We start from the raw sequence: 27,702 nt of genomic DNA on the forward strand, positions 1-27,702 counted from the left end.
GGCCGTTTATCAACGATGTTGTGCCTTCAAATCCAGCTCCACCATATGGATGCAATTTTGGGGATGTGACGTTAAGCCATAATCAGTCATTCGAATCCAGTCCTTGCCACGATATGGATCTAGTGTTGACGATGTGACGTTAAGCCATAATCATTCATTCGAATCCAGTCCTTGCCACGATTTGGATCCAGTGTTGACGATGTGACCTTTAGCCATAATCATTCATTCGAATCCAGTCCTTGCCACGATATGGATTTAGTGTTGATGATGTGACGTTCAGCCATAATCATTCATTTGAATCCAGTCCTTGCCACAATATGGATTTAGTGTTGACGATGTGACGTTAAGCCATAATCATTCATTCGGATCCAGTCCTTGCCACGATATGGATTTAGTGTTGATGATGTGACGTTCAGCCATAATCATTCATTCGAATCCAGTCCTTGCCAGGCATTTTTCTGGCTGCTCTGTTTAGTCACGGCATTGCTTCGCTTGCCTGCCTCGTTTTATATTATAAAGGGCGAGGTATCTGTTCAAATCTGCTGTCTGAGTGGTACTACAGAATGTGTTCTGCTATTGCAGTAGATTATTCTGTTAAATATAATACGCACATTCTATTAGTCAAACATAAAGATTCTATTAGGTTAACAGATTATTCTGTTGAATATAACACAGCATTATGTTACAATAACAGAATACATCCTAGCATCACCCCTACAAAAGACTATCTGTTAAAATGAACAGATTCATTTTTTGAGTGTAGGACGTTCTGGTCAATAATTACAATGTCAATTCACAAGATAACGTTCAACACAAACCACCAAACTGAAAGACCTAACAAAGCAGATAAAGTATGAAATAAAGACCAAGAGGAGCAATCAACAGTTCTCAACGATTTTGGAAAGACGCAAGGAATGACATGCGATAACTTGTAAAATACAACATCTTATTCCCCCAAAGGGGAAGTTATGGTGGTGGAATCTCGTGAAAAAAATAAACGCTTTTCTCTGGTTCCAGACAAAATTATCCAAACTTGGCACATTAATTGCGTGTCAAGACAATCTATGCTGTCAAAATGAAATATCCGTCAAAAGAAATCTATCCGGCAAAAGAACAGACAGGAAGGCTCTCCGAAACAGCAAGCGTTTTTATTTATTTATTTACTTCATTAGTGTTTTACGCCGTGCTCAAGAATATTTCATTTATACAGCGCGGGGCAGCATCGTGGTTGGAGGAAACCTGGCAGAGCCTGGAGCAAACCCACGACCATCGGCAAGTACGGACGCAGAGGAAGCCAGCATGAGCTGGACTTGAAATCGCAGCAACCATGTTTAAGCTAATGGGTCATTGCCCCGTGCTGGCACGCTAAACATCTCGCCCACGTAGGCGTTACACAACTGTGCACCATATATATGAGGCTATATACATCATATACATGAGACTTCTTTTTCTCTTGTATATGATGCATATAGCCTCTATACTTAAGTATATGACACATAGACGTTCGTTACAAGCTACGGTTCAAGTCCCCGTACTGTGGTATACACAGCCCAGGTACAAATTCCCGCACAATGAATTGATCAAAGGGATAATACTCTGACACAGCCTAAGGCAAAAGAAAAATTTGCATTTCTGTCCTACCTGCATGGTAAGAGTGGAGACTCGTTCAAAAACTTAATGGGTTTATAGGATGAGCCAGATTCGGATCAGCACCAAATTGCAACGGATTAGTACTTATGTCAACATCGAGCGTTGCATAAACTTTCATCAAAATCCGATTATACATTTCCCCGTAAAGTTGCTGACAGATAGACTGATATCTGGCAATGAAGAATCATTGGAAATTTTCGGATCTCCTCATCGGGAAAGTGAATCACGAAAATTGCAAAAGAAAAGCTATTTATCTGCATAGTTTCATGACAATCCGTGCATTACTTTCTCGTCATGTTGCTCATGGACCGTTGGCCCCGAAGTCGGAACACCTGAGATCGAAACCGGGTAAAGTCATGCATACCAAAGACTTTCAAATGGTATTTCTTAATTGCTGCCTCGCTTGGATATCAGCGCACAGAGGTTAGAGCAATTAAACACGACCGGTTCGGGCGGTGTCAGCATAATAGGGGACTGAGTGCATTGGCTGTCATGGCTGGTGTCATCGGTGTGATGCTTCAGTGCATGGCGGCAGCGCTTTGATGGTATGGACTCGCTCCGCAGCAAGAAGACATGTACGGTATATGTATACACACCTATGCACCTAATGACTCCCAGTCGTCATATGACTGAAAAATTGAAAAGTGCGACGTACAACTCCAAGCATACATACACACATATAGCATCCACACAAGTTTCATCAGTCTCCGTGCGTATATCCTCTTTCTGAAATCCTTCCATCATCAGATGTTCTTGGTAGCAGCCCTGGACCTTCATCCGCCTCATTTGACTAATTTGTAGCGAGAGCGGGATTCGAACATGCGACCTCACTGGTCAAGTCGCAGCGATGGCTGACGTCACACTAGATAGTCGGGCAGCTCACTTGCAGTTTTCTTGCGTTGAAGATGATGAGATTGTAACACAAATCAATAGATCACATACTATCGATGGATGAATATCAAAGATCTACATCACACACATTCAAAGGCAGAAGTAGAACATGTATTCAAAGAAATGTGCAGGCCTACGAGGGTACACAAACACGCGATCAACCACATTTCATGCACAAACTGACAATCCAGCCACACGTTTGCTTTTTATATAGTCCTACAAGATTTTCCAGCTACCTGTTGGATGGTCGTGGTTTTCCCCCGTGCTCTGCTCTGTTGCCTCCCATCATAACGTTAGCCACCGTTGAAAACGGGATGTATTCTTGAGTAGGCCTACCTGCACGGCATAAAACACCAATCAAGTAAATAAATATATTTGTACCCATGTGTGCCGTTTTAAAACATTCAAGAATATTGACGTTATGACATTAATCAGTGATCCACTAATCACGACAATAAGCTCTTATGTTAATTTTATTTAAAAATTAGTTCTCATAAACTTGACCGCTTTCACACATAAATTAACGATAAGCAAAAAGAGCAGAATGATGAAGGCACTATACATGTAGCCCACTCGACCAGCGCCTCATACCAAAGGGTCGGAGGTTACTGATCATGTGACTTTTGTACGACCAAAGTATGCCACGTGACCTTATTAACCAATCAGCTGTTATGTTTGTGACCCGCGATTCTAACCGAGGAGCGTCGTTACTTCAGAAGGCGTCGTGCTACAACAGCTTTTCTTGAAGATTTAGCCGTCTTATCCAAGATTTGACGATACTGGCAGTAACTTTTTTAGCAGCTTCATAAACTGGTAAGTCTTTTGACTTTGAACGGTTAAAGGTATTGTCATATTCCGGTGAGATTTCTTGACAAACAGCGATCGCGGGAATCAACTATCTATCAGCCAGACGCGATGCATCTATTCGTGTTTCTGGATATGTGCAGACATGCGCGTGCTTTAATTTACTTGTCAGTTTTGTTTAAACCCGTTATCTTTAAATTTTTCACAATGCTGTAATGTGTTTAATATTTAGAAGTCCGTTTAGATTTTTTTTAAAGAGGGTTGGAGCGATTTTCTTAATGTAGAAAATTCTGAATGTGATGCACCGCGGAAAGGAACGTTGTGGCAGTCCCTTAAGTGTTGAAATTTACCATGATAATTTGGTCTTCTCGATGCGCACTTAAAGCTAAACATTGAAGTGTTTGGTCTGTTACAGTCTATGGAAACTCAGACACATCGAATTCTTGTTTTGTTGATTGAATGTGTTCTAAATCGTCTGCTACATTTCCGCATTGAATGGGATGTGCTGTCTATTGATTGCTCATTTTGCGCATGCCCAGAACAGCGGCATGATCAACTTCCTCTTTCGTTACTGCAGCTCATAACATGTCATTCTCTAGGAGTTATTTTAATTTGCGTAATTCAGATCTGTACCACTACGACACATTTTACGATTTTATATTTTGTGACCCTTGTTTCTCCCATAGCCTTGATGAAAAATCAAAAGTTTCCAGCCCGTTTCTGAAATTCACAATACCACACGCAACTAACGATTCCACATCACTAGACATGTAGAATCCTTGTGTTTCTTACAAAGGAATGCAAAATGAATGAAATTATTTACTGCAGTAAAGGAAAGTCGTATGTATCTGTAAAACGATACAGAGCAAGTGGATGTTCAGTCACAAACACTCTTGGTACGATACAGCTGTGCTTATGGTAACTTTGAAATGGTTAAAAAGTATGTGAAAAACAACAACTGTAAGAAAAATGGCCCTAGTTGTCAAGTATTCTGTAAGACGGGTCGGAAGTTGGGGGTCATATAACCACGCTTTCGTGTCCAAATCTGGCGGCCCAATGTTAAAGCACTGGGGATAAGGTCACTTTTTGCCACTTCGCTAGCGACCAGTGAGGCCAAGTTGTACAAAATAACATCATGAAAGCTCTGCAGAAATACTCAGACTATCTGAAAAGCTGAAAATTGTACAAATCCAACGGATACAAGATTGTTGACAGATTGAAAAATAGACATGTTCCTATAATGTTGCAATAACGTTGAGAGGACCATTTTCTTCACCTACGCCGTTTGTTACTAAGGAGATTAGGTGGTCTCTTAGGTGGCTTCTGATTCGTCTTACAAAATTATTAATAGTATAAACTTGTTTTTCATGTTGCCTGCAGAGAAGATTTTAAATAATATATTTTTGTCTATTAACATTTATTTTAAGGTACCTAGTTCTGCCCCAGCTGCATATTCTAGGTAGACTTAAAGAACGCACTCTCATGTACTGTTCTCCATTTGCGATGTATTCAACAGAGGCATCAGGCCTCTGTTCCCTTTTATGGTATTTGTGGGTGTTTGTATCACATCATGTTATACAGATCACATGATGTCATGTATTATGCAGAATGTTCTCAGCATCTGAACAATCATTCATGTTAAACATTACACCTTGCATGTTGCTCAATTAAATTAATAGATATCATTTTTTGAATGAATTAATGACGGGCTTAAAGCCAGCAGCATTGACAGTATTTCAGCCACTTAGTGGCAATCCAAAAATTTGTCCTAGATAAGTCAGCAAATGGTAATGTTCTGTGTTATTTTCATGATTTGGACAACACATCATCTGTTGCAGTATGAGGCATGTGACAAACAGCTGGCTAGAAAGGGAGGGCTTTGAGGAGAATAAGAATGGCGAGTCAGACAACTCCAATTTACCCATCCTCAACCGAGAAACGAAAGGACGATAACTCTGACCGAACTGCCTCGAATTCGCACGCTCATATTTTACCAGCGCCATCTGCAGGTCATGGAGACCAGCATGTAAAATTTCAGGTAAGAATGACAATAATAGTAATATTGAAAAATCAAGGTGACAAGCTAATTAAACCATTTTGGTAGGATTTGATATACCAGCTTATGTTTGAAAGCTGAAAGGCCATTGTAAAGCGTATTGTAATTCCCCGGGTGCTAAGAAATTCGAAATATGTCAAGGTATGTGCCAAAGGTGGTGTCTCAAAAAATTACTGCATGTGTTGATCTTAAGGTTTTGCCTTGCAATATGACGCCTTGATATAGAGTGCAATCAGATATAACACGACCCAAATCTTGTCCCTTAAAAAATCTGTGATGTACTTTCATGTGAGAAAAGCTAAAACTGTGAACAAATAAAGATTTTTCACCAAGAAATGTACGTACATAATGCCTTTTTATTTGCGCAAGGTTGCATATAACATGCCCTGGAACTTGTCCCCTCGCTATAGCGAGGCTGCACTGTAGTGCCAGGGGAAGTTTGTAGCACTTTTAATATGGGAGAGATAGGAGAAAATGAAATCTGAACACCCTGCTGTCATGGCTATAACAAAGTGGCCTCAAAAAGGGATGTGTTTGGACACCCTCTTTCACATTTCTGGCTGCCTGCATGATAGCCTGATAGCTACCAAGTCTTTTGTTGTTGTTAATTTCTAAATTATTAAAATTTTCAAAATTACCTGAAGCATTCGGAACCTATGTTTGTTTGAATTTTACTCTTTGGATATGGCTACCTATGAAAAATTGTTTTCTCGCAGCCTCTACAGAAGACCACAATTGTTGCTCGTCCAATTGCTCCAGCGCCAATACAAGCCCAGATGACGTCGCATACATTAGCTCGTGTTGGACCGGTCCAGACTGTGGGCAGTGCACTTCCAAGCAGTAAGTTTGTTAAGATACCGAATTCATTGTTAATGAAATACATTGGTTTTTTTTCTTTTAATGTTTCACAAGAAGATCAGTGCTTCTCAGATCTACTTCCAATTCATATTATAAGTATGCTTTTGAAAAGCATAAATTTTGGGTTGATTATACCATAGCTGTCCTTCAAGAAATAGGGTACATGTGAGTCAGACGTGAATTTTTGTTTCTTGTGAGGTGTTTTTGTTTTTGTTTTTTTGTTTTTTTTTTTGTATTATTATGACTAATCAGAAAAACTGAAAGTTTATATAATTTGACAAAAAAACAAAGAAAATTTAAATTCTAGGATCTGTTTTAGAGGGTTAGTTGGGCTAGAATGCCCTGATTCTTCAAATCTTAGAAAATAAGATATGTACTGAAGAGCCTGTACTAGGGAATTTGTCCTAATCTGCTGGGTTACATACATCCATACATCACTTTTACCACTCCAGATACATTAGTATCCACAGGGGCACCCTCAGCATTACTGGCATCTGCGGGTGGCAGTCTGAGTCACTCGCTGACCGGGGGAACAAGCACAGCAGCCACGGTCAGTCAGCCAGGCATGATCCAGATCGCCTCCTCAGTCTCTGGGGCGCCCATGAACTCCATGATGCGTGGGGCGCCCATGCAGCCAGGGTCTGGCCATATGCAGTTCCCCTCACATCTGCCTAAAGGTAGTTAACTATTATTACCTTATTTCTTCAGTGTTATGTGCAAAGTTTTTTGCATGTTTTTATATTTAACCCCAGATGCCCTAATGTGGAGAAAGAAACATTTGTTTCAAGATGATCTAATCTGGGCCCAGCGCTATGACATCTTAATACGTGTTCAATAAACCTTTGCATTTGTACGTCACGCAACAATAAGACACAACATCATACATACGTAGCTTTGACTCCTATGGCCTAAGCATGCCGTTGATTGGCCTAAAATGCATGACCACTGTGGAGGGAGTAAAACAGAGTAGCAGCATGAAATTTGCAGTTTTTGCCACATTTTCTTCATTTTTGGGGGTAGAATAGACCTTAACACCTGCATCTTGGTGTTTGTTTTGTCACCCAATACTCCTGAACCTTGTTTCGTACCGAGTCAAATCCGGAGAATGGCACAAGGTTCAGCGATAGCAGGTTACACAACACACACCACTATGGCTTAGTTACACTTTAAGAGAATGAATACACACCTAGAAGTAATAAGTGATTATGTGGTTCTGGTAGAGTACCTATATTTTCATCAGTATTTTGACATTGTAGCTGACAGTAAACTTGTCATTGGGATAGGCCAGAATTTGTGGGCAAGGGGTTGACCAGAGCACAGGTAAACATTTGAGGCATGTTTGTCTCCTTCCTAGTCCCGGTCGGCGATTTGACATTTTACCTGACAGCAGTCTTTTAGGTGTCGCCAGAACTGCTAGGGCCAAAATTAATTGACCTTGGCTCGTTTTACAGTGTTCATCTGTTTGTCCAGTGTTGGTTGACTACTTGGGGTAAGGCGGAGCCACTTTTTCTTTACCACTTCAGGCTTTACTTTTGAAGGTCTAGGTACAGTCATTCAACTACAAACAATCAACCAACACCTAAGACCATTTTTTGACTTTCAGGTGCAGCTGCTGCAGTGTCTGCACTTACAGGTCCTAAATCAGGTCAGACGGTTGCCACAGCAATCCTCCGCCCGGGCACCCAAGGAGCGACCATTCAAATTCCCGTGTCATCGACGCCATCTGCCCCGCAGACTTTTCATCAGCACATACAGCCTCGTGGTGGCACCCTCCAGGGAGCACTAGTTACCCCCGTACGCCCTGGCACGCCACCCATTACAAGGGCAAGCTCTCCTGTTATTACGGCCCAGCTTCAACAACATGTGGACCCTGCCCAGGCTCATAGCAGGTACATTTATTTATTTATTATTTATTAAGGTGGTGTTTTACTCAAAGAATAATTCGCTTATACGATGGCTGCCAGCATTATGGTGGGAAGAAACACTGGCTGACGTACTGTTTCCATACTGTTAAGCTGTTAGCAGTTAAAACATTACTGCAAACACTTACCTTATTTTATGCAGTTTTCTAACTATACAGAATAAATTTGGACAGACTGGTAACTGTTGAGGTTTTTTTTTCCCATACGACTGTTCAGGTAAAATAACTATAAGCAGGATTAAGCAGGACACCTGTACAGGGTCATGAGAAACTAAAAAAGAATGAACAATAGCCTGATGCTCTGTGTTTTGGAGATGTTCAAGTTGCTCTGTAGTCAAACATTTATCACACTACACTGTCAAGTTATTATCAGATCTTGTATGTATTTATTCTTGGCTGAACCCTCCCTAAACCTCAGAACCACCAAATAATGAATAAATAGATAATGTTTGTGATTTTCCACATTTTTTTTCAGGTCCCAGCCAAATAGCATGCAGTTGACATTACCCCAGCAAAGGACCAATGTTGAGATGTCAGCTAAACTGCAGGCCTCGCGTGCTGGTGCGGGGGAGGTAACTGGGAAAGCTCCAGCCAGGATGTTAGTGGACACATCTGTTAAACTGCAGCCTGGCAAGACAGACTCCTTGACCAAGCTTCAGCCTCCCAGAACGATGGAAGCAACTGCCAAAACGGGACAATTTCAGAGGTCAGTTGTGGATCCAGGGGGCAAAACTCCAGCCCACAGAACAACTGCTGGAGAAAACAGTGGTAAAATGCAACAGAGGTCGTCAATGGACGCGTCATCAGCCAAGATTTCTGTGCATAGGCCAGTCATGGATCCAACAGGAAAAGTGCTGTCGGCGAAAGTCATTGGTGACTTACCTGGTAAAGTGCAAACGCATGTGCAAACTGTGCCATGGACAATGCTGGATACCACTGGGCCAAAAGTTCAGGCTCAGAAATTAACAGGTGTCGAAGCTTCAAACAAAATACCATTGGATAGCAGTGGTGCTGGTAAACTGCAGCTGCAACGGACTGCTCTTGACGGCGCTCAAAACAAAGTGCAAGTTGTGCGGGCCACTGCAGACACTGGAGAGAAAGTGCAAATTCAGCGCGTGAGTCGGGACACCCCAGGAAAAATGCCACAACACAGGGGTGGTCTCGAACTCTCAGGGAAACCCCTGCAGTCCCACCTCTCTCATCCCCAGACAAAGACAGTGCATTTGCCCCAGCCCTATGCCAGCACTCCCCTATCATCCAAAGTGGTACTGTCCCAAGTACCTGTGACAAGCGTTAACCCGCAGTCTCACCAGGGACTTCATCAACCTATCACCTCCAAACCTATCAAACCAGGTAAGACAGGTGGTAGATCTTATTTGTGCATATTACCTACGCTGTTTTTTTTTTTTCCACTTTTTTTTTTTTGCATTAAAGTCTTTGTATGATCATTGATTAAAAATTGAAAGTTTAGAATTCTATTTTGATATGTCATGCTCACTGTATGCCATTTAAATATGCAAAATGAAGGTACAGTAAATCATGTGACCTTTAATTTCATGGAATTTTGTAATACAAATGGGTGATTGGTTGGTGTAAAGTTACATGAAGTTTTATGTGAATTACTGCTGTAAATTACCAAAATATGTAACATTCAAGAAGTGCAGAACAGTAATCAATCTAAAATCTCGCCCACAACGATAGGTAAGTTGCTCATTATTCATGATTCCAAGAATTTCATTGACCATATAATGGTGTTAAGAGGTGTGTTTGCATTTTGGGGTGATATCCCACTGAAGAAAAAAAAAATCAGCATAAGAAGTAGTCATTGAAGATATTTTTTTGCCTCTTAAAATGCACTTTTGTTGTTGAAAAAGTATAATGGTCTGTTTAGATGAGTTAGTCACTGGTATAATTCCCTCAATTGACTTTTTGGGGAAAATATCTGCCCAGGAGATTTATCCCTCGTGATTCCCTTTAAAAGATTGGATGTTGGACACGAAACTACATGTAAAAACTGGAAAATGATGAGAAAAATAAATTTAAGTTATTTTTAGAACTGTGTTTTTGTGAACACAGCATCCTGATTAACGTGAAATGAACTGGAAAAGTGTGATTTCCTGAACTTAAAAATTAGAGCTGCACTTTGTCAAAGTTATCAAGAGTTACGTCCCCTTAATAGAATCCAGTTGAGTCCATTCATGGTTTATGAAGAGACTTTTTTTGTTTTGAGACTGGCTTAACGATAAAGTGAACACATTTAAAAACATGACAAAATAAAAACACATGTACTGAAACCTTGAATGAGGAATAATTTTAATGGATGTCTTTGTTAAGGTCGTAACTGATTTATGTATGGTGAGTGCGGGGCCCACAATGTGTACACGTATGCAAAATGCACTAAGTTGAAACTTGCACATAGAAAGGGTATGCCTTAAACTAATGAGTAAGGAAAATAATGAGCCTGGGTAACGACAGGCTCCAGGATTAACATTCCTGAAGAATTTCTTGAGGGGTACAGGTCGCCTCCCGGTGACCCGCCTACTTTAGCGGGATGCCGTGGAAGATGTGATCTGCCCGACCCCAGCATTTCAATTATAAAGTTGAGACCCATGACCCACATCGCTGGAACTACTTTTGAACATGTCATGTGTGACATTAATTGAGTTACTTCGTGCAGGGCTGTGAAATCATACCATATGTAGTTCGCCAAAAAAGAGGTAGAAATTCTTCATGTGCTTAATTTACATAAATACCTATAATGCAGTAAGCACATTTGTAGAATGTATAATTGCTTATAGACAGCGTTTAAAACTATAAAGGTTTTGTGAGTGGGGACATGAACGAAAGTGCAGCGCGTGTGAATAGAATCAGAAATAGGACGAAGATGGCACATGGCTAATTTTTTTCACAGGTGCAACAGATAAACATATTTATATTCATGTAGAGAAAATGTCAGGATATAAATAATAAATAGAATATAAATAATAAATAGAATATTGCCCAGTGAAGGTAATACCATAAATATTGTTCGCGTCTCATGGGTTATCATTTCCACGTCTTACTCGAACAATAGTTATGGTATTCAATCTTCACTGGGCAATATCCTCTATGTAGTATTCTACTTTCAACGCTACGAACATCTGTCCCAAAAATTAGAAGAATTAGGGTACATACATTTTTATTTAATCACAGGTAAGCAAACCTCTGCTCTGGCTATTTTTGCAAAACTTCATAAATCAATGTTTACTGACTTTTTTCATAATTGACATATGTTTTAAATCGCCACACAGCGATGTGATCTACGAGAAAAGTTACCAAAAATTGATTTTCAAAGTTCTGTCAAAGAGGGCCCTCAACCGTTTACTCAGAAATTTGCAAAGGTTGCTGAAAGTTTTCTATTGAATTGTCATTCTCAGGTGCCAGCAGCACTGTTATAAGTGAATATGATTGAGTGACTATCAGGGTATTGACCAATGAGATTTAGAGTTCAAATCCAGCTTTTCCTGCAGCAATTTTAAGTCAGGTGGTTTGTCAGGTATCTCACAGACGGCATTGGTTTACTCTAGGCATAGACCTGACCACTGTCATGTGAGTGAGAAATTTTAGAGTAGTGAGGTAGATCTGTGAATTGTATTTGTCAGGAATTACATGTAACTTGTATGTGTTGTTTCAGGTGTGATGCCTCTGTCTGTCAGCAGTATCAGTAGTCAACTCAACACCAATCTGTCTGTCCCCTCCCTGACCACAATAACTACCTGTACAGGCATAACCTCCACAATGACCACAACCTCAATACCCATAGGTAAGTGTGTGTACAACGCTATCAGTGGTCTGTCTGTCCCCTCGCTGACCACAATAGCTACCTGTACAGGCATAACCTCCACAATGACCACAACCTCAATACCCATAGGTAAGTGTGTGTACAACGCTATCAGTGGTCTGTCTGTCCCCTCGCTGACCACAATAGCTACCTGTACAGGTATAACCTCCACAACGACCACAACCTCATTACCAATAGGTCAGTGTATGTACAACACTATCAGTAGTCTGTCTGTCCCCTCGCTGACCACAATAGCTACCTGTACAGGTATAACCTCCACAATGACCACAATCTCAATACCCGTAAGGAAGTCTGTGTACAACACTATCAGTGGTCTGTCTGTCCCCTCGCTGACCACAATAGCTACCTGTACAGGTATAACCTCCACAACGACCACAACCTCATTACCAATAGGTAAGTGTGTGTACAACACTATCAGTGGTCTGTCTGTCCCCTCCCTGACCACAATAGCTACCTGTACAGGCATAACCTCCACAATGACCACAACCTCAATACCCATAGGTAAGTGTGTGTACAACGCTATCAGTGGTCTGTCTGTCCCCTCGCTGACCACAATAGCTACCTGTACAGGTATAACCTCCACAACGACCACAACCTCATTACCAATAGGTAAGTGTATGTACAACACTATCAGTGGTCTGTCTGTCCCCTCACAGACCACAATAGCTACCTGTACAGGTATAACCTCCACAATGACCACAACCTCATTACCAATAGGTAAGTGTGTGTACAACACTATCAGTGGTCTGTCTGTCCCCTCGCTGATCACAATAACTACCTGTACAGGTATAACCTCCACAACGACCACAACCTCATTACCCATAGGTAAGTGTGTGTACAACACTATCAGTGGTCTATCTGTCCTCTCGCTGATCACAATAGCTACCTGTACAGGTATAACCTTCATAACGACCACAACCTCATTACCCACAGGTAAGTCTGTGTACAACACTATCATTGGTCTGTCTGTCCCCTCGCTGACCACCATACCTACCAATAGGTAAGTGTGTGTACAACACTATCAGTGGTCTGTCTGTCCCCTCGCTGACCACAATAGCTACCTGTACAGGTATAACCTCCACAACAACCACAACCTCATTACCCAGAGGTAAGTGTGTGTACAACACTATCAGTGGTCTGTCTGTCCCCTCCCTGACCACAATAGCTACCTGTACAGGTATAACCTCCACAATGACCACAACCTCATTACCAATAGGTAAGTGTGTGTACAACACTATCAGTGGTCTGTCTGTCCCCTCGCTGATCACAATAGCTACCTGTACAGGTATAACCTCCACAACGACCACAACCTCATTACCAATAGGTAAGTGTGTGTACAACACTATCAGTGGTCTGTCTGTCCCCTCGCTGACCACAATAGCTACCTGTACAGGTATAATCTCCACAATGACCACAACCTCATTACCCATAGGTAAGTGTGTGTACAACACTATCAGTGGTCTGTCTGTCCCCTCGCTGATCACAATAGCTACCTGTACAGGTATAACCTCCACAACAACCACAACCTCATTACCCAGAGGTAAGTGTGTGTACAACACTATCAGTGGTCTGTCTGTCCCCTCCCTGACCACAATAGCTACCTGTACAGGTATAACCTCCACAATGACCACAACCTCATTACCCATAGGTAAGTCTGAACAAAACTAGGATGTATCATCGGTCTGTCTCTTGCCTAATCACAACTGCTACTCACAGCTCTGAATACAAGTGATCAGCAAAACCACAACATGAGGTGGGGAAAACAAATTATTGTATGAGATTAGACCCATAGTGTGACCCTACTCCATCCTTCCATCCATGCAAGATGAAAGTGAAAAAGTGCAGGTTGCAGTCGATGTTTTCAGATCTTTTCACAATGGAGATATGGCAGGGGGGAAGGTGAAATCTGGACACCCTGCTCAATGAAAAGGTTCTGTTTGAAGAACACCTTACCTTTCTGTCTAACCCCCAGGCTTACTGTCTGACTTTCTGACCTCCAGAAAATAGCCAATATTAGAACGTACAGTTTTTTGGTTGATTGATATCTAGACTACAGTTTATAATAAATGCTGAAGTTCCCCATTTAGTAAACTCCAGGAGAGTATGATGATTTTATATCTTACTTTGATAACACCTGATGGTACAGGTGAAAATATGAATAATTGTTTTTCTGTTTCTGACATCTCTCAGAATTAGGTGGCTGTAAAATGTGAGCAGATAATAGTAAACAGTGGTGCTTTATTTTCTGAGTGAATCAGTAAGTAGCAAAACCAATCTTCTCAGACTCCTTCATACATACACGCATTCCAGTTCTTTACGTGCGTATACAGTATATTTAAAATATGGATGAACCTGATACAAGATTTCACACTTAATTAACTTTTGACATGTAACTATTGCTTTACAATTTCGTAAGTTCTTCACCTTTATATCTTACAGCTAAAGTTACCCCTCAGCGCCATCATCAACCACAGTTGGCTCCCTTGACAGGCACAACAAGTACAACGACGACCCCTGGGGTCATATCGATGACGACGGGTACTGGCACCGTGACAGTTCAGGACATGCACATCGGGGCCCAGCCTCAGGTGGGTGGTGTCTACATGTCGTCCGTGAACCGAGGGTCCGCGGGAGCCACACCCATTACAACCTCCATGGCCATGTCAGGCCAGCCCACACATGGAGACACTCGCACAGAGAGGTAAGCGTATCACATTGCGCAGTAGAGGTCTGCTTATGGTTATACAGTTCAGATGCTTGTCTTTCAATCCTTAACATTGGCAAGGCGTTGGTTCTGTCCCTGCATCTTACAGGGAATGCTGTATTTTGCCATGTAGAATGGATCCTTGGTTGGTGAAAAAGCGTGTGAAGCTGTACCCTAAATGACCTAAAATTTCGTCCACGACTAAGTTGCTCATTTTTCCAGATTCTGGGAATTTTGTTGATTTTAGAAAAGTGTTTTGAGAGGTGTTGGGGAAAGTAGGATGATAATAAGTAATATCTCATGACATTTATTTGCCTCCAAAAATGTTCTTTTGTGGCCGGATTTTTAGGTCATTTAGGGTATATGTGATTTACTCTTATAAGTCAAATATTTCTAAATATTTCTTGTTATTTTTCACAAAATGATTACAGCAGGGTGATTATCATGAATGACAGAAAATTTTTGTCCTTGACTATGTTATTCCTTGTGCAGTTCAATTCAAATTGATATGATTGACATGTGGACATGTGTCTATACAATAACCTGCAAACTTACTCTAAAATGTGATTTCTCCTTACACTACTTCCTCTAAAATGTGATTTCTCCTTACAGTACTTACTCTAAAATGTGTTTTCTCCTTACACTACTTCCTCTAAAATGTGATTTCTCCTTACACTACTTCCTCTAAAATGTGATTTCTACTTCCTCTAAAATGTGATTTCTCCTTACACTACTTCCTCTAAAATGTGATTTCTCCTTACACTACTTCCTCTAAAATGTGTCACCTTACAGTACTTACTCTAAAATGTGTTTTCTCCTTACACTACTTCCGCTTAAATGTGATTTCTCCTTACAGTACTTACTCTAAAATGTGTTTTCTCCTTACACTACCTACTCTACCTTCGGTAAGTCGTCTCGATGAAGCAGCACTAGATAAAAGAAAAGTGGAAATCTGTCCTGCTACAAGGAGGCACATTACATGCACTCTAAGGATTCCTTCGTCATCGTATGACTGAAAAATTGTTAAGTACAACGTAACCCCAAGCACTCACTCACAACATTCTTATGAAGGTCTTGAGGGTAATCACACTTAAACACTGTATTAAATTTTAGTAACAATTTAAATTTATTCATAAAACCTTAAAATAGGCATTTGCAGATGGATGTCTAACTGTTTTGTCCCATGTCTGTTTTCAGAGCCAGTGGTGTGACTCACATGGGTCAGTTTATCTGCTCGGACTACTACACAGGCAGTTATGGGATGCCCCCAGGGGCCTACCAAACCATGGTCTACCCAAACATCACCACCTCACAGGCCCTACCCCAGGGTCCACTAAGGCCAAGACTCAGTAAGTTATTACCTGTTACCATGTCTAATGTAGGAAGTCAATACATAAACCTGGTTGAAGTTGGAAACAGGGTCTCCATGTGTTTTTATTGAAAGCAATCAAGATTTGTAGAAAAATCACACTGCATTTACCAAATCAGCCTTCGTTTATTGAATAACTCTGCAGGATGTCGAGGGTGGTGTCAGAAAACTGTCAAATCTGCTGATTTTCATGTACAAACATTTATATTACCCTGTCCTCATTAGGTGATGCTCTGCTTTCAGTCACCAGTCCCACACCAAACCTGGCCGCCTCATTGCAGGCTTCTATACAGGGGGGAGGCTCAGTTACAAGGTTACCCCATACCATGCTGCAAGTAGACTCTTCCAGGTCACTCCAGACACATTTTCCTGCAAACACAGAAGGTTGGTTATTTGCCCCTGCCTTTGAATTGGAATATATGGTTTGAATTCACCCTGTAATTGTCTAACTGACTAAGCAGGTATGGTTAAAAGTCCTGTTGAAAGGAAAAGTAACTCGCTTATATCAAATGGTATATCCTTGCAGGAAAAACCGACAAATTTGATACATTTAGACATGCAGTTGAATGTTGTTGAGATTAGATATTACGATGAAATAATCTAAAGTTTGTAATCAAACTAATTTCAAAGATGGAAAAATTTGAGGAATTCAGGCATTTTTTTTTTTTTTTTGGACTGCATAAAAGTTTACTAAATTTTACCATTTCTGTAATTTTAAAGAGTATATCCACTTTTATTTATACAAATTGAAGTGATGCAAATTATGTCAGGTTCAGATTGAATACTTTTCCATCGAGTCTCAAATTTCACTTTATGATGTGTTCTTCACAGGGAGCAGTCTGACCTCAGAGGCAGTTACGATTACGGTGACCTCTGGCCTTCCCACGTACACGCTGTCTCCCGCGGGTCCGACCATAACCTCCACACAGCCTTCCCAGAATACTCCTGGCCACTCCTCTCAAAGTGCTTCTCCACGGCCAAGTATTCTGAGGAAGCGCACGAGTGATGGGTGAGCATTTTCTTGTAAAAATCCTGACACAGGTGACCTGTTAGTGTTTGTATAGGCCATGTGGCTTGAACAGCACTGAGGACTTTGTCCACTGCGGTTAGCATGGAATATGGAGTTCAATCCCATGTTGGGTCGTGCTTAACGCCACACCATTTTTAAATTTTCCTTCACAGGCAGAATAAATCTTCTTTTTGAATGTTAGAGGAGGATATGAAAATAAAAACTTGAAAGTCATCTAATTTGTGGAAAATGTAGATCGTCCTGGCCATTTTTCCTATTGAAGACATAATTTATAGAATCAGTAAGTCTACAGTAATAGGAAATTCATAAAAACATGGTGATAGAACAAAATGTAAAGGTGCATTTTCAGGTTTAGTTTTGTTACATTTTGGGGTTTTTTTTTAGAATGTCCGTAAAACATGAAATTAAATTGGTGTAGCCTAATACTGAAAATACAAGTTCAGAAAGTGTCATTAAGCTCTGATTGGGTGGTCACTATTCCCAAGTTCCTTTAGATGACAAAATGCTGCAGAAAATTGTAAGAATTACAATTGAGTCTACAGTCTTGGAGTGGGATGCCTTTGAAAAAATTTTGTGGAGAGTTTAAATAGTTGTTTATTTATTTGATTGGTGTTTTACGCCGTACTCAAGAATATTTCACTTATACGGCGGCGGCAGCCAGCTTTATGGTGGGAGGAAACCAGGCAGATCCTGGGGGAAACCCACAACCATCCGCAGGTTGGCGGCAGACCAGCATGGGATGGACTTGAACTCACAGAGGCCGCATTGGTGAGTTTAAATAGTTTGAAAGATTTATAGATGTATGTGCATATGTATTTTGAGGATTTACCTTTTCTGGCAGTGTTTGTGTTCTGTATGGTTGTCAGGACTCCAGTGAAGAAGCCTTACTGCGCGCTGAATGACAACCAGAGCCCACGGCCAGAGTCTGCTCCTCAGTCAAACAACAGCTCCCCTAAAACTCCAGTGTAAGTCCTCACAAACTGTTAATGCTGTACCGATGTGTGCTTGATGCCTCGTTAAATTTTATATCTAAATCACATCGTCAGACTTCAAAGAGCGTGCCGAACATGAGCTCCTCAAAAACTGGAGTCCTTTCAAGCTGCTGATTGCTTCTCTCGTTGAATTTTGAGTTTCATTAACATTCTGAAACTTGAACTATAAAAATCAAAAATATTGCTCAATAACACGTTCAGAAAAAGTTCAGGTGGAATTTGTGTAACGCATTATCATTATAACAATTTGAGTTTAGTTGAACCAGTCCTGAAGTCTTCATCACATTCATATGTGCTTTTTCTTAAATCTGTCAGTTCATGCCTATGGGACTTTCGCACTTCACATGGCGGACATGTTTTTTAACAGAAATGTCACGAGATCTCAGGCCATGAAATTTGGCACGAAAAAAAAGGAATTTTTTCGCGTGTCAGTTACGTGGAGTGTAATTGTGCAGACTGATAAATTGGTTACGATGATCTGTCCCCCTGAATATGTCCAAAAATGCAGTGCTTGAACTGCGTAGACCTCAACAGGTATATTAGAGTTACCCACAACAGATTGCCGGCTACCCTCGGGGTATGATATCACGACAGCTAACACAAAATAGGAGCCATGCAGCTGTTACAGCTACCTTTTCCCAGGTTGTTTTAACACTCGTCCATTGGCAAACAAAAAACAAGCGCCAATACAACTGTGAATGAAAGCAGTCATTTGGTGCCGTTATGCTGCAAAGTATTCTATTGAACTTGATCTCAATGCCATTGTGCACTAAATGCGGTCACCAGCTTTCTGCTCTGACCAAATTGTGTTGAGGTTCACCCTCTGTTTATTAATCTGGCCAGTGCATTTGCACTGTCTCCTGTTATTTGTGCCATGAAGTCCAGTCTACAAACCACCTATTAACTTAGCGGCCGTGTATAGGTAACCCCTGAGAAGGCTTCGGTGTTCAAACAAGATATTAAAACTTTTGGCTAAGGAAGTACTGTTCGACTTTCAGCCACATTTTCCTGTCGTGAACATGCGCACTAAATGTCTCCTCTGTTATGTACACAACACGTGTTAGTTGGTGGCATTTGTTAGTCATGTATTGTGCTCTTGTTGAGCTAGCGGTAGGCGGAAAAAGTAGCAGTAAGCAGGGAAAGCAGCAGTAAGTAGAGAAAGCAGTAGTAAGCAGAGAAAGCAGTAAACGGAGAAAGGTGATATTCAGTTTGAACTGAATTTATACTTTCAGTAGTCAAGTAGTGGTTATATCATTTTGCTCTGTGGAAGAAACCATTTTATCAGACAGGGATGGTGAGGGCTACGCCAGTTGGATAGGACACACACTACAAGTAGCTAACTGTAGAAGTAATTATTAATCTTCAAAAGAAAATAAAATACTCAGGGATATAACACATGTTGGTCTGGCCTGGAAAGCCATGTGATTCCTAGCGGGTGTGACAAATATGTTTTATAGAGGCTTCCTGATTCACCCTGATGTATGCTAATCATCGTTCATGCTTTTCGCCATTGTGCTATTCAAGGGTTCTGCTGGACATGTTTGATGGCAGACTGTACTGCAATACAACCAACTCCATATGCAAATTAATAGGCTTTGCTGAAGTTAGAGTAAATAAAATTAAAAAAATCTGCTAGGAAGTACTGTAGATGGCTTTATTAGCAACATGTTCACATAACCAATTTGCTGCGAACGATTGATGTGTTTTTCGCATCGTGGCGAAACCGAGCAATCAGTTATTGAAGGCTTAAATCCTGTAACCAATTTTTTGGCTAAGTCAACCACCCAAATGTCATGGCCAGAGATCTCACATTACACGGGAGCTGGAAATATCTGTTTCATGAATTGAAATTCTTCCTTGGAAATCTGCAGAATCAAATAAATAAATAAATCAAAGGCGACTGTCCGCTACTGGATGCTAATTGGACCATGGCTGCTTTGTTGTGGCAAGTGTAGTGGTGCGCATCTGGAAATGTAAATGTCGCTTACTGTGCTAATGTTTTTAATCTCTCTCTCTTTCTCTCTCTTCAGGACGGAATCACGAGAGAACAGCCAATCATCGACTGACACAGCCTTATCAAATGAGGCCGCTCCATTGACCTCTGAGTTCAAGGTCAAACAAGAGCTGACAGATCCTGCAGACAACTGTAAGTCCCAAAAAATCAACACTACCTTTTTGTTGACAGCAGTTGTAGCCTCCTTTGGTCTTGAGGCTTTCATAATCTATGTTCTTCTAAAGTTTTGTGCCTCTGTCTGTCTGTCTAGTCACACTTGGAGGGAGTTTATGGATCTGGAGCCACTTTCACAAACTTTCTAAATGATATTTCTTGTAATATTTTCTGTAAAAGATGTTTTCTGGGTGATAGTGCCATAAGTCATTCACAAGAAAAACCATGCAAAATTGAGTTACGAAATTTTGTGAAAGTGGCCCCAGCTAACCAAAAGGTGCTTGGCAAATTCATAGGCCTCTCAATTTACAACATGTGCCGAGTATTAGTGCAGACTGCTTGAGGGTAGTTCTGGCAAGTGTGTATTTATGATTTGTGCTCATTATTTAACAATTGCATGTTTATATGTCAACAGCAGTGCCAGTTCTGAACAATGTGGAAGCATCACCCAGGAAAAAGCCTCGGAAACAACTTCTGTAAGTCTCCATGTTCATTACATCAGTAAATGTAGTTGGTCTTGAACCACAACTTTAGGTTACATTTTCAGATAGCGAAATAGGCCTTGGAACGCTTTGACTGGGCAAGGGGTGTCATGTCTGGTGTTTTCAGCATGGTGTTCCAGTGAGGCAGCGCTTCAGAATGTAAACCTGTCAGCAGTGGGTTCCTTTCGCAAGGCTGCAATAAACTCGTGTCGAAAAGTAATGTGTAACCTAAAATCGTGCTAGCTGACAGTCCAGAATGGACTGGAAAGGTGGATGTTGTAAAGTAAATAGTAGATCTATGAGGAATGATCAGGATAGTGATAGACCAGTGAGTTGACATGATTAATTTGTGAGGAAAAGTGAACCAGGCCTTTGAATTAAAGACATAAAGAAATAAAGTCTGAGTGTGCTAGTAAAACAATAGAGAATCAGGCACATCTGACCAAAGCATAAGTCTAGAGGGGATTAATTTAGGTGTGCTAATCACACTCCTGGTCATTTGCAAAGGGTGTGTTAATCAGCCACGAAAACCTGAGTGAACATTTGTTAACTGTTACAATACAGAATAACATTTTTATATTAGCTCAAGGAGCTGAGGAGCAGACCAAAAAGCTTTAAAAATCAATGTCCCTAATTCCTCAACCTTTTTGCATATGAAGGAGCAACTTTCAGTGCAATATATGTCTCTTTTTTTAATTGGTTTGATTGGCCAGTTTCTGGGCTTCACAGACATACCAGACCTTTAGTGAAACATTGTAATGTGTATGTAAAACTAAAGGAGTTTTATAGACTTGCAGCAATGTCATAGATTTAAGGTTTAACAATGTACTTTTTCTAAGAAGCACTGTGGAGGAGATTAGAGATGCAACATCATCCGACGAAGAGGTGGAGCGGCACATGGAAGTGAAGGAGGAGAGGCGTGACTCCATCAAACAGGAAGTCAAAGAGGGTAAGTTTATGCCTTATATATTTATGTATTTATTTATTCGATTGGTGTTTTACGCCGTACTCAAGAATATTTCACTTATACGACGACGGTCAGCATTATGGTGGGAGGAAACTGGACAGAGCCCGAGGGAAACCCATGACTATCCGCAGGTTACTGGCAGACCTGTCCACGAACGGCTGGAACGCTAACCGGCTGAGCCACGGGGGCCTTCATGGGTTTCATAGGAAGAATGCTTACTGTAAACCACCCAAAGGGTTAAGTCAAGAAGGAGAATTTATTGTTGCAAATAGATGACATAAAATATTACTACTGGTTTCCAAACAACCCTTCAAACATCTTTTTAAGATCAGTACAACTGTCAGAATTTTGTGGCGATATTTTTTTTTGCAGGAGAAAAAGGTATTTGAAAAAAAATATTTAAATTTTTTTGTATGGTAGGCATTTTGGGCCACCATTTGGTACTTTCATTGTTGCATAATAATGTTCTAAAAAGGATGTGGTAGCGTGTCTAACAGATGTATTTGAATGTGAATTTTTTATTTTTATCCAAACCAGGGCATTTAACATGAATAATGATAATATTTATGAATATATTAAAAATATGAATATGATCAAAATCCAGATTTAGCAAATTAGTTAACACCAAATTCTAGTGCAAATATATTTATTAAACACGTGGTACATCTTCATTTATAACATTATTACGCAAAGACTGAATATACCAAAAGGTTGTCCCAAATACTAATAAGTATTTCTATGTGTGTTTTTCTCTGTAAAGAAAAATTGGTCACAGTAACAACTTTTCACCATCTTTCATCTGAACTTTAAGTAATTTTATGTTTTCTCCACCTTTAATTTAGGCAAAACATCTGTTTTATAGTGTTTAAATTGTACCGGGTGCATCTGTGTCTGATGGGCTTAGCACGCCAGTGTAGCGCAGTGACCCAGGAGCCTCTCACCAGTGCGGTCATGCTGGCTGCCTCTCCGGCCGTATGTGGGAAGGTCTGACAGAAACCTGCGTATTGTCATGGGTTTCCCCCACACTCTGCCTGGTTTCCTCCCACCATTATGTTGGCTGCTGCTGTATAAGTGAAATATTCTTGAGTATGGTGTAAAACACCTATCAAATAAATAAATAAATAAATTTAAATTGAACACATTTTGAGCCCATTTTAGATAATCTGTTCGGAGGTGGTATTTTTTATGGTGTGATTTTATTTGATTTGTGTAGATTCTTTTAGTGCACTGTCTTCATGTCACAACAAGCTTTGTGTGAATACTTTGGGAATTTACACCACAATCTTTCATGTTACACTGCAGATGTTGTAACAAAGCTGTGGAAGTGTTCATAACTACCACATTGAATTGCCATGGTAGTTATGTTGCCATAGTAGTTATGTTGCATTGTCATGGTAGTTATGTTGCCATAGTAGTTATGTTGCATTGTCATGGTAATTATCTTGCATTGTCATGAGAGTTATGTGGCCATGGCACTTACATGCATGTACTTGGAATTCCCTGCTGGCTTTGCCCAGTTTCCTCCCACCATAATGCTGGCTGCTGTCATATAAGTGAAATATCTGTGATTACTGCATAAAGTTTTGCATTTTTCTTTTTCGCCTTCTCTTTGGTAATTGATTTTTTCATCATTGTTTGTCTTAGATTTTTACGATGAGGAAGGCGTTCGATGGACCGTAGAGAGGACGAAGCCAAACATCTCCATTATGAATTTCTATAATTGTTCCTGGAAAGCTCGGAATAACCATTTTAACAAGTATCAGGATGTCAAACCAAAAGGTGATTTATTTCAACGTGCATGTGTATGTTAAATGTGGGCCTTAGCAAAAACACCAATAGGTGAAAGTTTCAGGTAAAGGTGCAAACTCTTATCTGTAAAGGTTAAAAAAAAAGGGTCCGTCCATACATGGCGTGCGTGGGAAGGTCTGCAGCAACCTGCGGATGGTCGTGGGTCTCGCCTGGCTATGCCCAGTTTTCTCCCACCATAATGCTGGCCGCCGTCGTATAAGTGAAATATTCTTGAGTACGGCGTAAAACACCAGTCAAATAAATAAATAATACCTTCCATACCTGTAGTATCTCCTTATGTTCTTGAGGTGATGGAACAGCATGTTTCCCCCGTGTTCCTTCCACCATAATGCTGGCCATCGTCACTTAAGTGAAATCATCATTTCTTGAATATGACGTAAAACATCAATCAAATAAATAAATAGAGCTCGAACTTGAAACTCCCCTATTAAGGGGGGAAAAAAGGTATGTATTTACTTGTGTTATGAAGAACAGAAAAGCATCCTTTCAATACCACAGGTATCTCCCACCTTATTGCTGGCCACAGTCGTATGAGTGAAGTATTATTGAGTATGGCATAAAACTCCAATCAAATGAAATTTGTGTTCAAACCCAGCTTGAATTATGACAGGACCTACTAATAAACTTTTGTGTGTTTCAGAAGAGAGGCGACCAACTGTTAACGAGCTGTCAAATAGCAAAAGTGTGCTTCAGAAAGCCACAGGATGGAGACTATACTACATGGCTGCACAGTTAGAAGATCTGGTATGTATACCACTGTACTGTCACAAGTACCCTTCTTGATATGTTGCTATGAGTGAAATATTCATGGGCATGGCATAAAATCACTAATGAAATAAATAAATAACATGCATGTGAATTGAACATATCAAAACCCAATAAAATTGATAAATTAATTAGTTATGGATAGTTCCTGCTGGTTGAGTCTGATTCATTAAACATTCATTTATTGTCTGTCCACAGAATGACCTGGAGAAGCAGATGTGTTCTCAGATCACAGACATCCAGTCGTCCCTTGCCCCACGGGTGAACACCCAGTCCGGTGCCCACACAGAGGAGGTAGCTGCTAGTCGGGTGCATGAACTCACACAGGTAAATCTCATGGCATTAAGCATTACGCCACAACAGTTTAAATTGTTGAAGGCATATTTACAAAACAGAGGAAATTCATAAAAACCTCAAAATCAGACAATATAAATACATGGATTTTCAGGGTTTTTGTATTCCATTTCTGGCTTTTGTTAGCGTTGATCGTATTTAATGTGCGTAGATGGGGGTTTTTTTTCTGTAAAACACAAAATATAATCTTCGCCATGCCTTACCTGCAAACAGAGGAGGGATCAGTTGGTTAGCCCAAGCGTCACGTAATGACCCAGGAGCCTCTCACCGATGCGGTCGTTGTGAGTTCAAGACCAGCTCATGCTGGCATTCTCTCTGGCGGTAAGTTGGAATGTCTGGCAGCCAGCTGTGGATGGTCTCTGTCCGGTTTCCTCATACCATAATGCTGGCCGTCGTCATATAAATCAAATATTTTTGAGTACAGCGTAAAACATAAATCAAATAAATAAATACCAGCAGTCTTGGTAGACCAAGTTCACAACGGTTATGGTTAAAAGCCTTGGTGATTGGCCAATCTAGCCTGGTGACGCCAGTGTTCGGTGTATTCTGATGCTCTCTTTGACACACTAAGTGATTCACAGTATTCACCTTGTGAAAGAGGAATTTGTAACTTCCTCGCTTGGCGTTCAGCATCAAGGGGATAGTGCAACGACTGATTGACCCGTATCAGTATAATGGCTCGGGTGGCGTGGCTTATTTGCCATTGGTAATCTGTCTCAGTGAAGTAGCACTATATAAAAGAGTGATGGGAATCTGTTCTGCAACAAGGAGGTACATTACATGCACTATAAGTACTCCTTCTTCCTCGTATAACTGAAAAATTGTTAAATATGACATGTGACCCCAAGCCCTCACTCACAAGAAGACACCTAATGATTCCTCCTCTTCGTATGACTGAACAATTGTCAAGTTCGACGTTAAACCCCCAAGCATACATTCATTCATTCATTCAAAGAGAAATAAATGTCTGGGAAGTAGAAAATCTGAAGTCTAGTGAAAGTTGATTATCACTTTAGCTTTATATGAATGATGTCATTTCTGTTTCCAGGGTAACATTCAAAGATGTCAGCTGGTAAATGATCAGCTAGCAGAGGCCAGAAACTCCATGCTGAAGATTTTAGACCACAAGAAAAGAATTCTAGAAATCATCAACAAGCACATGAGCAAACGACCAATCAAGAAAAAGGAAAGGTCCTAGCCAGAAGTTGTTGTGTTGTTTTTTGGGGGGGTTTTTTCGCTTCAGGTTATTTCTTTCTTCTATGCTTTTATCATCGTAGAAAGAAACTTTCATTGCCCTGAACAAGTTTGGATTCCATGTCGTTCACATGAAACTGTCTCTGGGATGTCATTGGATGATTCCAGTGGGCAATTCCAAATTCTCTCTCTGCTGATTGGTGCAAGACTGAAAAAAAACAGCCAATGAGAGCCATTGTTACAAGACGGTCATGTCTAGCCAAAGACTCACTGGACAAAGCTCCAAATGTTGACTTTTGTTTTTATTATTGAGATCTGAACCAGACCCGTGGCTGGCTGGTTTGTGTGCAACATAACTGTTATGTTGGATTTTATCGTTGAATTTAATCAGAATTGGGTGCCAGGTTAGTGCTTGATTAGGCCCGATTTTTAACTGCTTGTACATTGTACAGTTTATTGTACAACACAGTTTAAAGTATCCTCGAACATGTTGATGTACAGAGGACAGAGTGATTTACATGTGTACGATTTGCAGTTTGAGTCGTTATCTGTTTGAAGGTTACCGTTGTAGTTCATACATGGACAGCGTAGATATTATTTGTCATGAAATTGAGGCAGGTTCTTCTGGAAGCATTTTTAACCAAGGCAGCAGATACTCCAGTCAATCCAGCCTCTGTCACAATTGGAGAAATTGTATCTGTAATTTTTTCATTAGGTGTAAAAAAAAAAAAACCCAACAACGGCCCGTATTCAGGATGAAGCTTCATAGTATTCATCGCTTCACATGATGAGTGGAACTAGTGCATGAAAACTCTGTTTCTTTTTTGTTTGTTTGTATTTTTTTTAGTCTCATGCTTTAAATCGCTCACTTCCCCCCCCCCACACCCTCCACCCCCGCCTTCTCCACCCCCAGGTACGTGTTTCACTTTATGTGAATGATATCCAACATTTTAACTGTTACAGATATGAAACTCAACACAGCAGTTGAAGGTAGTTTCTGTAGAATCATTTAAAGAACAAACAGTAGTTATTTCATAGACAAATTTTCTAAATTTCTTGGCTTAACTTTGAGTACACTAGAACAGCCTACCCCAGGTGTTTGTAATTATCAGTTGAACTAAATCCCAATAGAGGCTGATGGCATTAGAAGGACCGACTGCCATTCTTACTATCTCATTAAGTGATGATAAGTTTCCTTGCGTATGGCCAATTCCACAAAGCCAATTCCGACTTAAATCAAAATTTGAAATACTATTTTATAGCTTATTTTTGGGCCGAGGTTCCTATTCCACAAAGCCAGTTTTGATTTGGGTTCAAAATTTGAAATATAATTTTAGCGCTTAGTTTCAAGGCTTGTAAATGAAAATTTTTACCACCCGACAAGTGTTATAATAATATCTGGTGTGAGAGAAATGCAAGGCTGGGCTATGTCTTGCCTGAGCTGAATTTTAGGTATGGTACATTTATTCAAGCATGACCACGGCTGAAAGATTTAACCCAGGAATCCTATCTCCACTGCCAGCCAGTCAGCATTGATTCTCTATCCCTTTAAGACAAATGTGTGAAAATTTCAATTTCTAAAACTAAAACAGTGTATTAAAGTTTGACTGATTAAAGTCAGAAATGTCTTTGTGGGATTGTGCTCCTGGTACATCAAAGTTTGACCATCTCCTATATATTGTTTTAAGATAAATGTGTGAAAATCTCAGCCTCCAGTGCCAAAAAATAAACATTGTTCAAAGGTTATATATTTTGACATCAGAAAGTGGTTTTCTGGAATAGGCCAATGAAATGCCTCTATTGAGATCTTGCTTTTATGATTTCCAAGTTCTGAACACCAGCGTTTGA

The 27,702-nt window shown here is 40.4% G+C and overlaps 1 protein-coding gene and 1 non-coding gene across 2 annotated transcripts; both read left to right on the forward strand.

Annotated features, from left to right (window-relative positions):
• The first annotated feature begins 3,233 nt into the window (after positions 1–3,233).
• Positions 3,234–26,725, forward strand: LOC135479798 (histone deacetylase complex subunit SAP130-A-like). Its single transcript, XM_064759703.1, has 19 exons — positions 3,234–3,354; positions 5,184–5,383; positions 6,118–6,241; positions 6,712–6,936; positions 7,863–8,148; positions 8,656–9,533; positions 11,854–11,982; positions 14,461–14,722; positions 15,923–16,074; positions 16,338–16,478; positions 16,926–17,103; positions 17,991–18,089; positions 20,147–20,262; positions 20,699–20,759; positions 21,605–21,714; positions 23,377–23,511; positions 24,182–24,285; positions 24,505–24,633; positions 25,709–26,725. Exons 2-19 carry the CDS (start codon positions 5,240–5,242, stop codon positions 25,856–25,858), a joined length of 3,423 nt encoding a protein of 1,140 aa, XP_064615773.1. The 5' UTR covers positions 3,234–3,354; positions 5,184–5,239; the 3' UTR covers positions 25,859–26,725.
• Positions 10,607–10,757, forward strand: LOC135479901 (U12 minor spliceosomal RNA). Its single transcript, XR_010445887.1, has one exon. It is a non-coding gene; the product is annotated as a U12 minor spliceosomal RNA (small nuclear RNA).
• Positions 26,726–27,702: the final 977 nt, after the last annotated feature.

This window comes from Liolophura sinensis, chromosome 12 (genome assembly GCF_032854445.1).
Source record: "Liolophura sinensis isolate JHLJ2023 chromosome 12, CUHK_Ljap_v2, whole genome shotgun sequence".
Lineage (NCBI taxonomy): Eukaryota > Metazoa > Mollusca > Polyplacophora > Chitonida > Chitonidae > Liolophura > Liolophura sinensis.

What these genes read in the sequence shown, in the direction of transcription:
- LOC135479798 (XM_064759703.1), top strand. Translation starts at nt 5,240, where the DNA reads ATGGCGAGTCAGACAACTCCAATTTACCCATCCTCAACCGAGAAACGA. An exon ending in AGCTCCCCTAAAACTCCAGT is followed by an intron (nt 18,090 to 20,146) that starts GTAAGTCCTCAC and finishes CTCTCTCTTCAG; the next exon opens with GACGGAATCACGAGAGAACA. An exon ending in TCAGGATGTCAAACCAAAAG is followed by an intron (nt 23,512 to 24,181) that starts GTGATTTATTTC and finishes TGTGTGTTTCAG; the next exon opens with AAGAGAGGCGACCAACTGTT.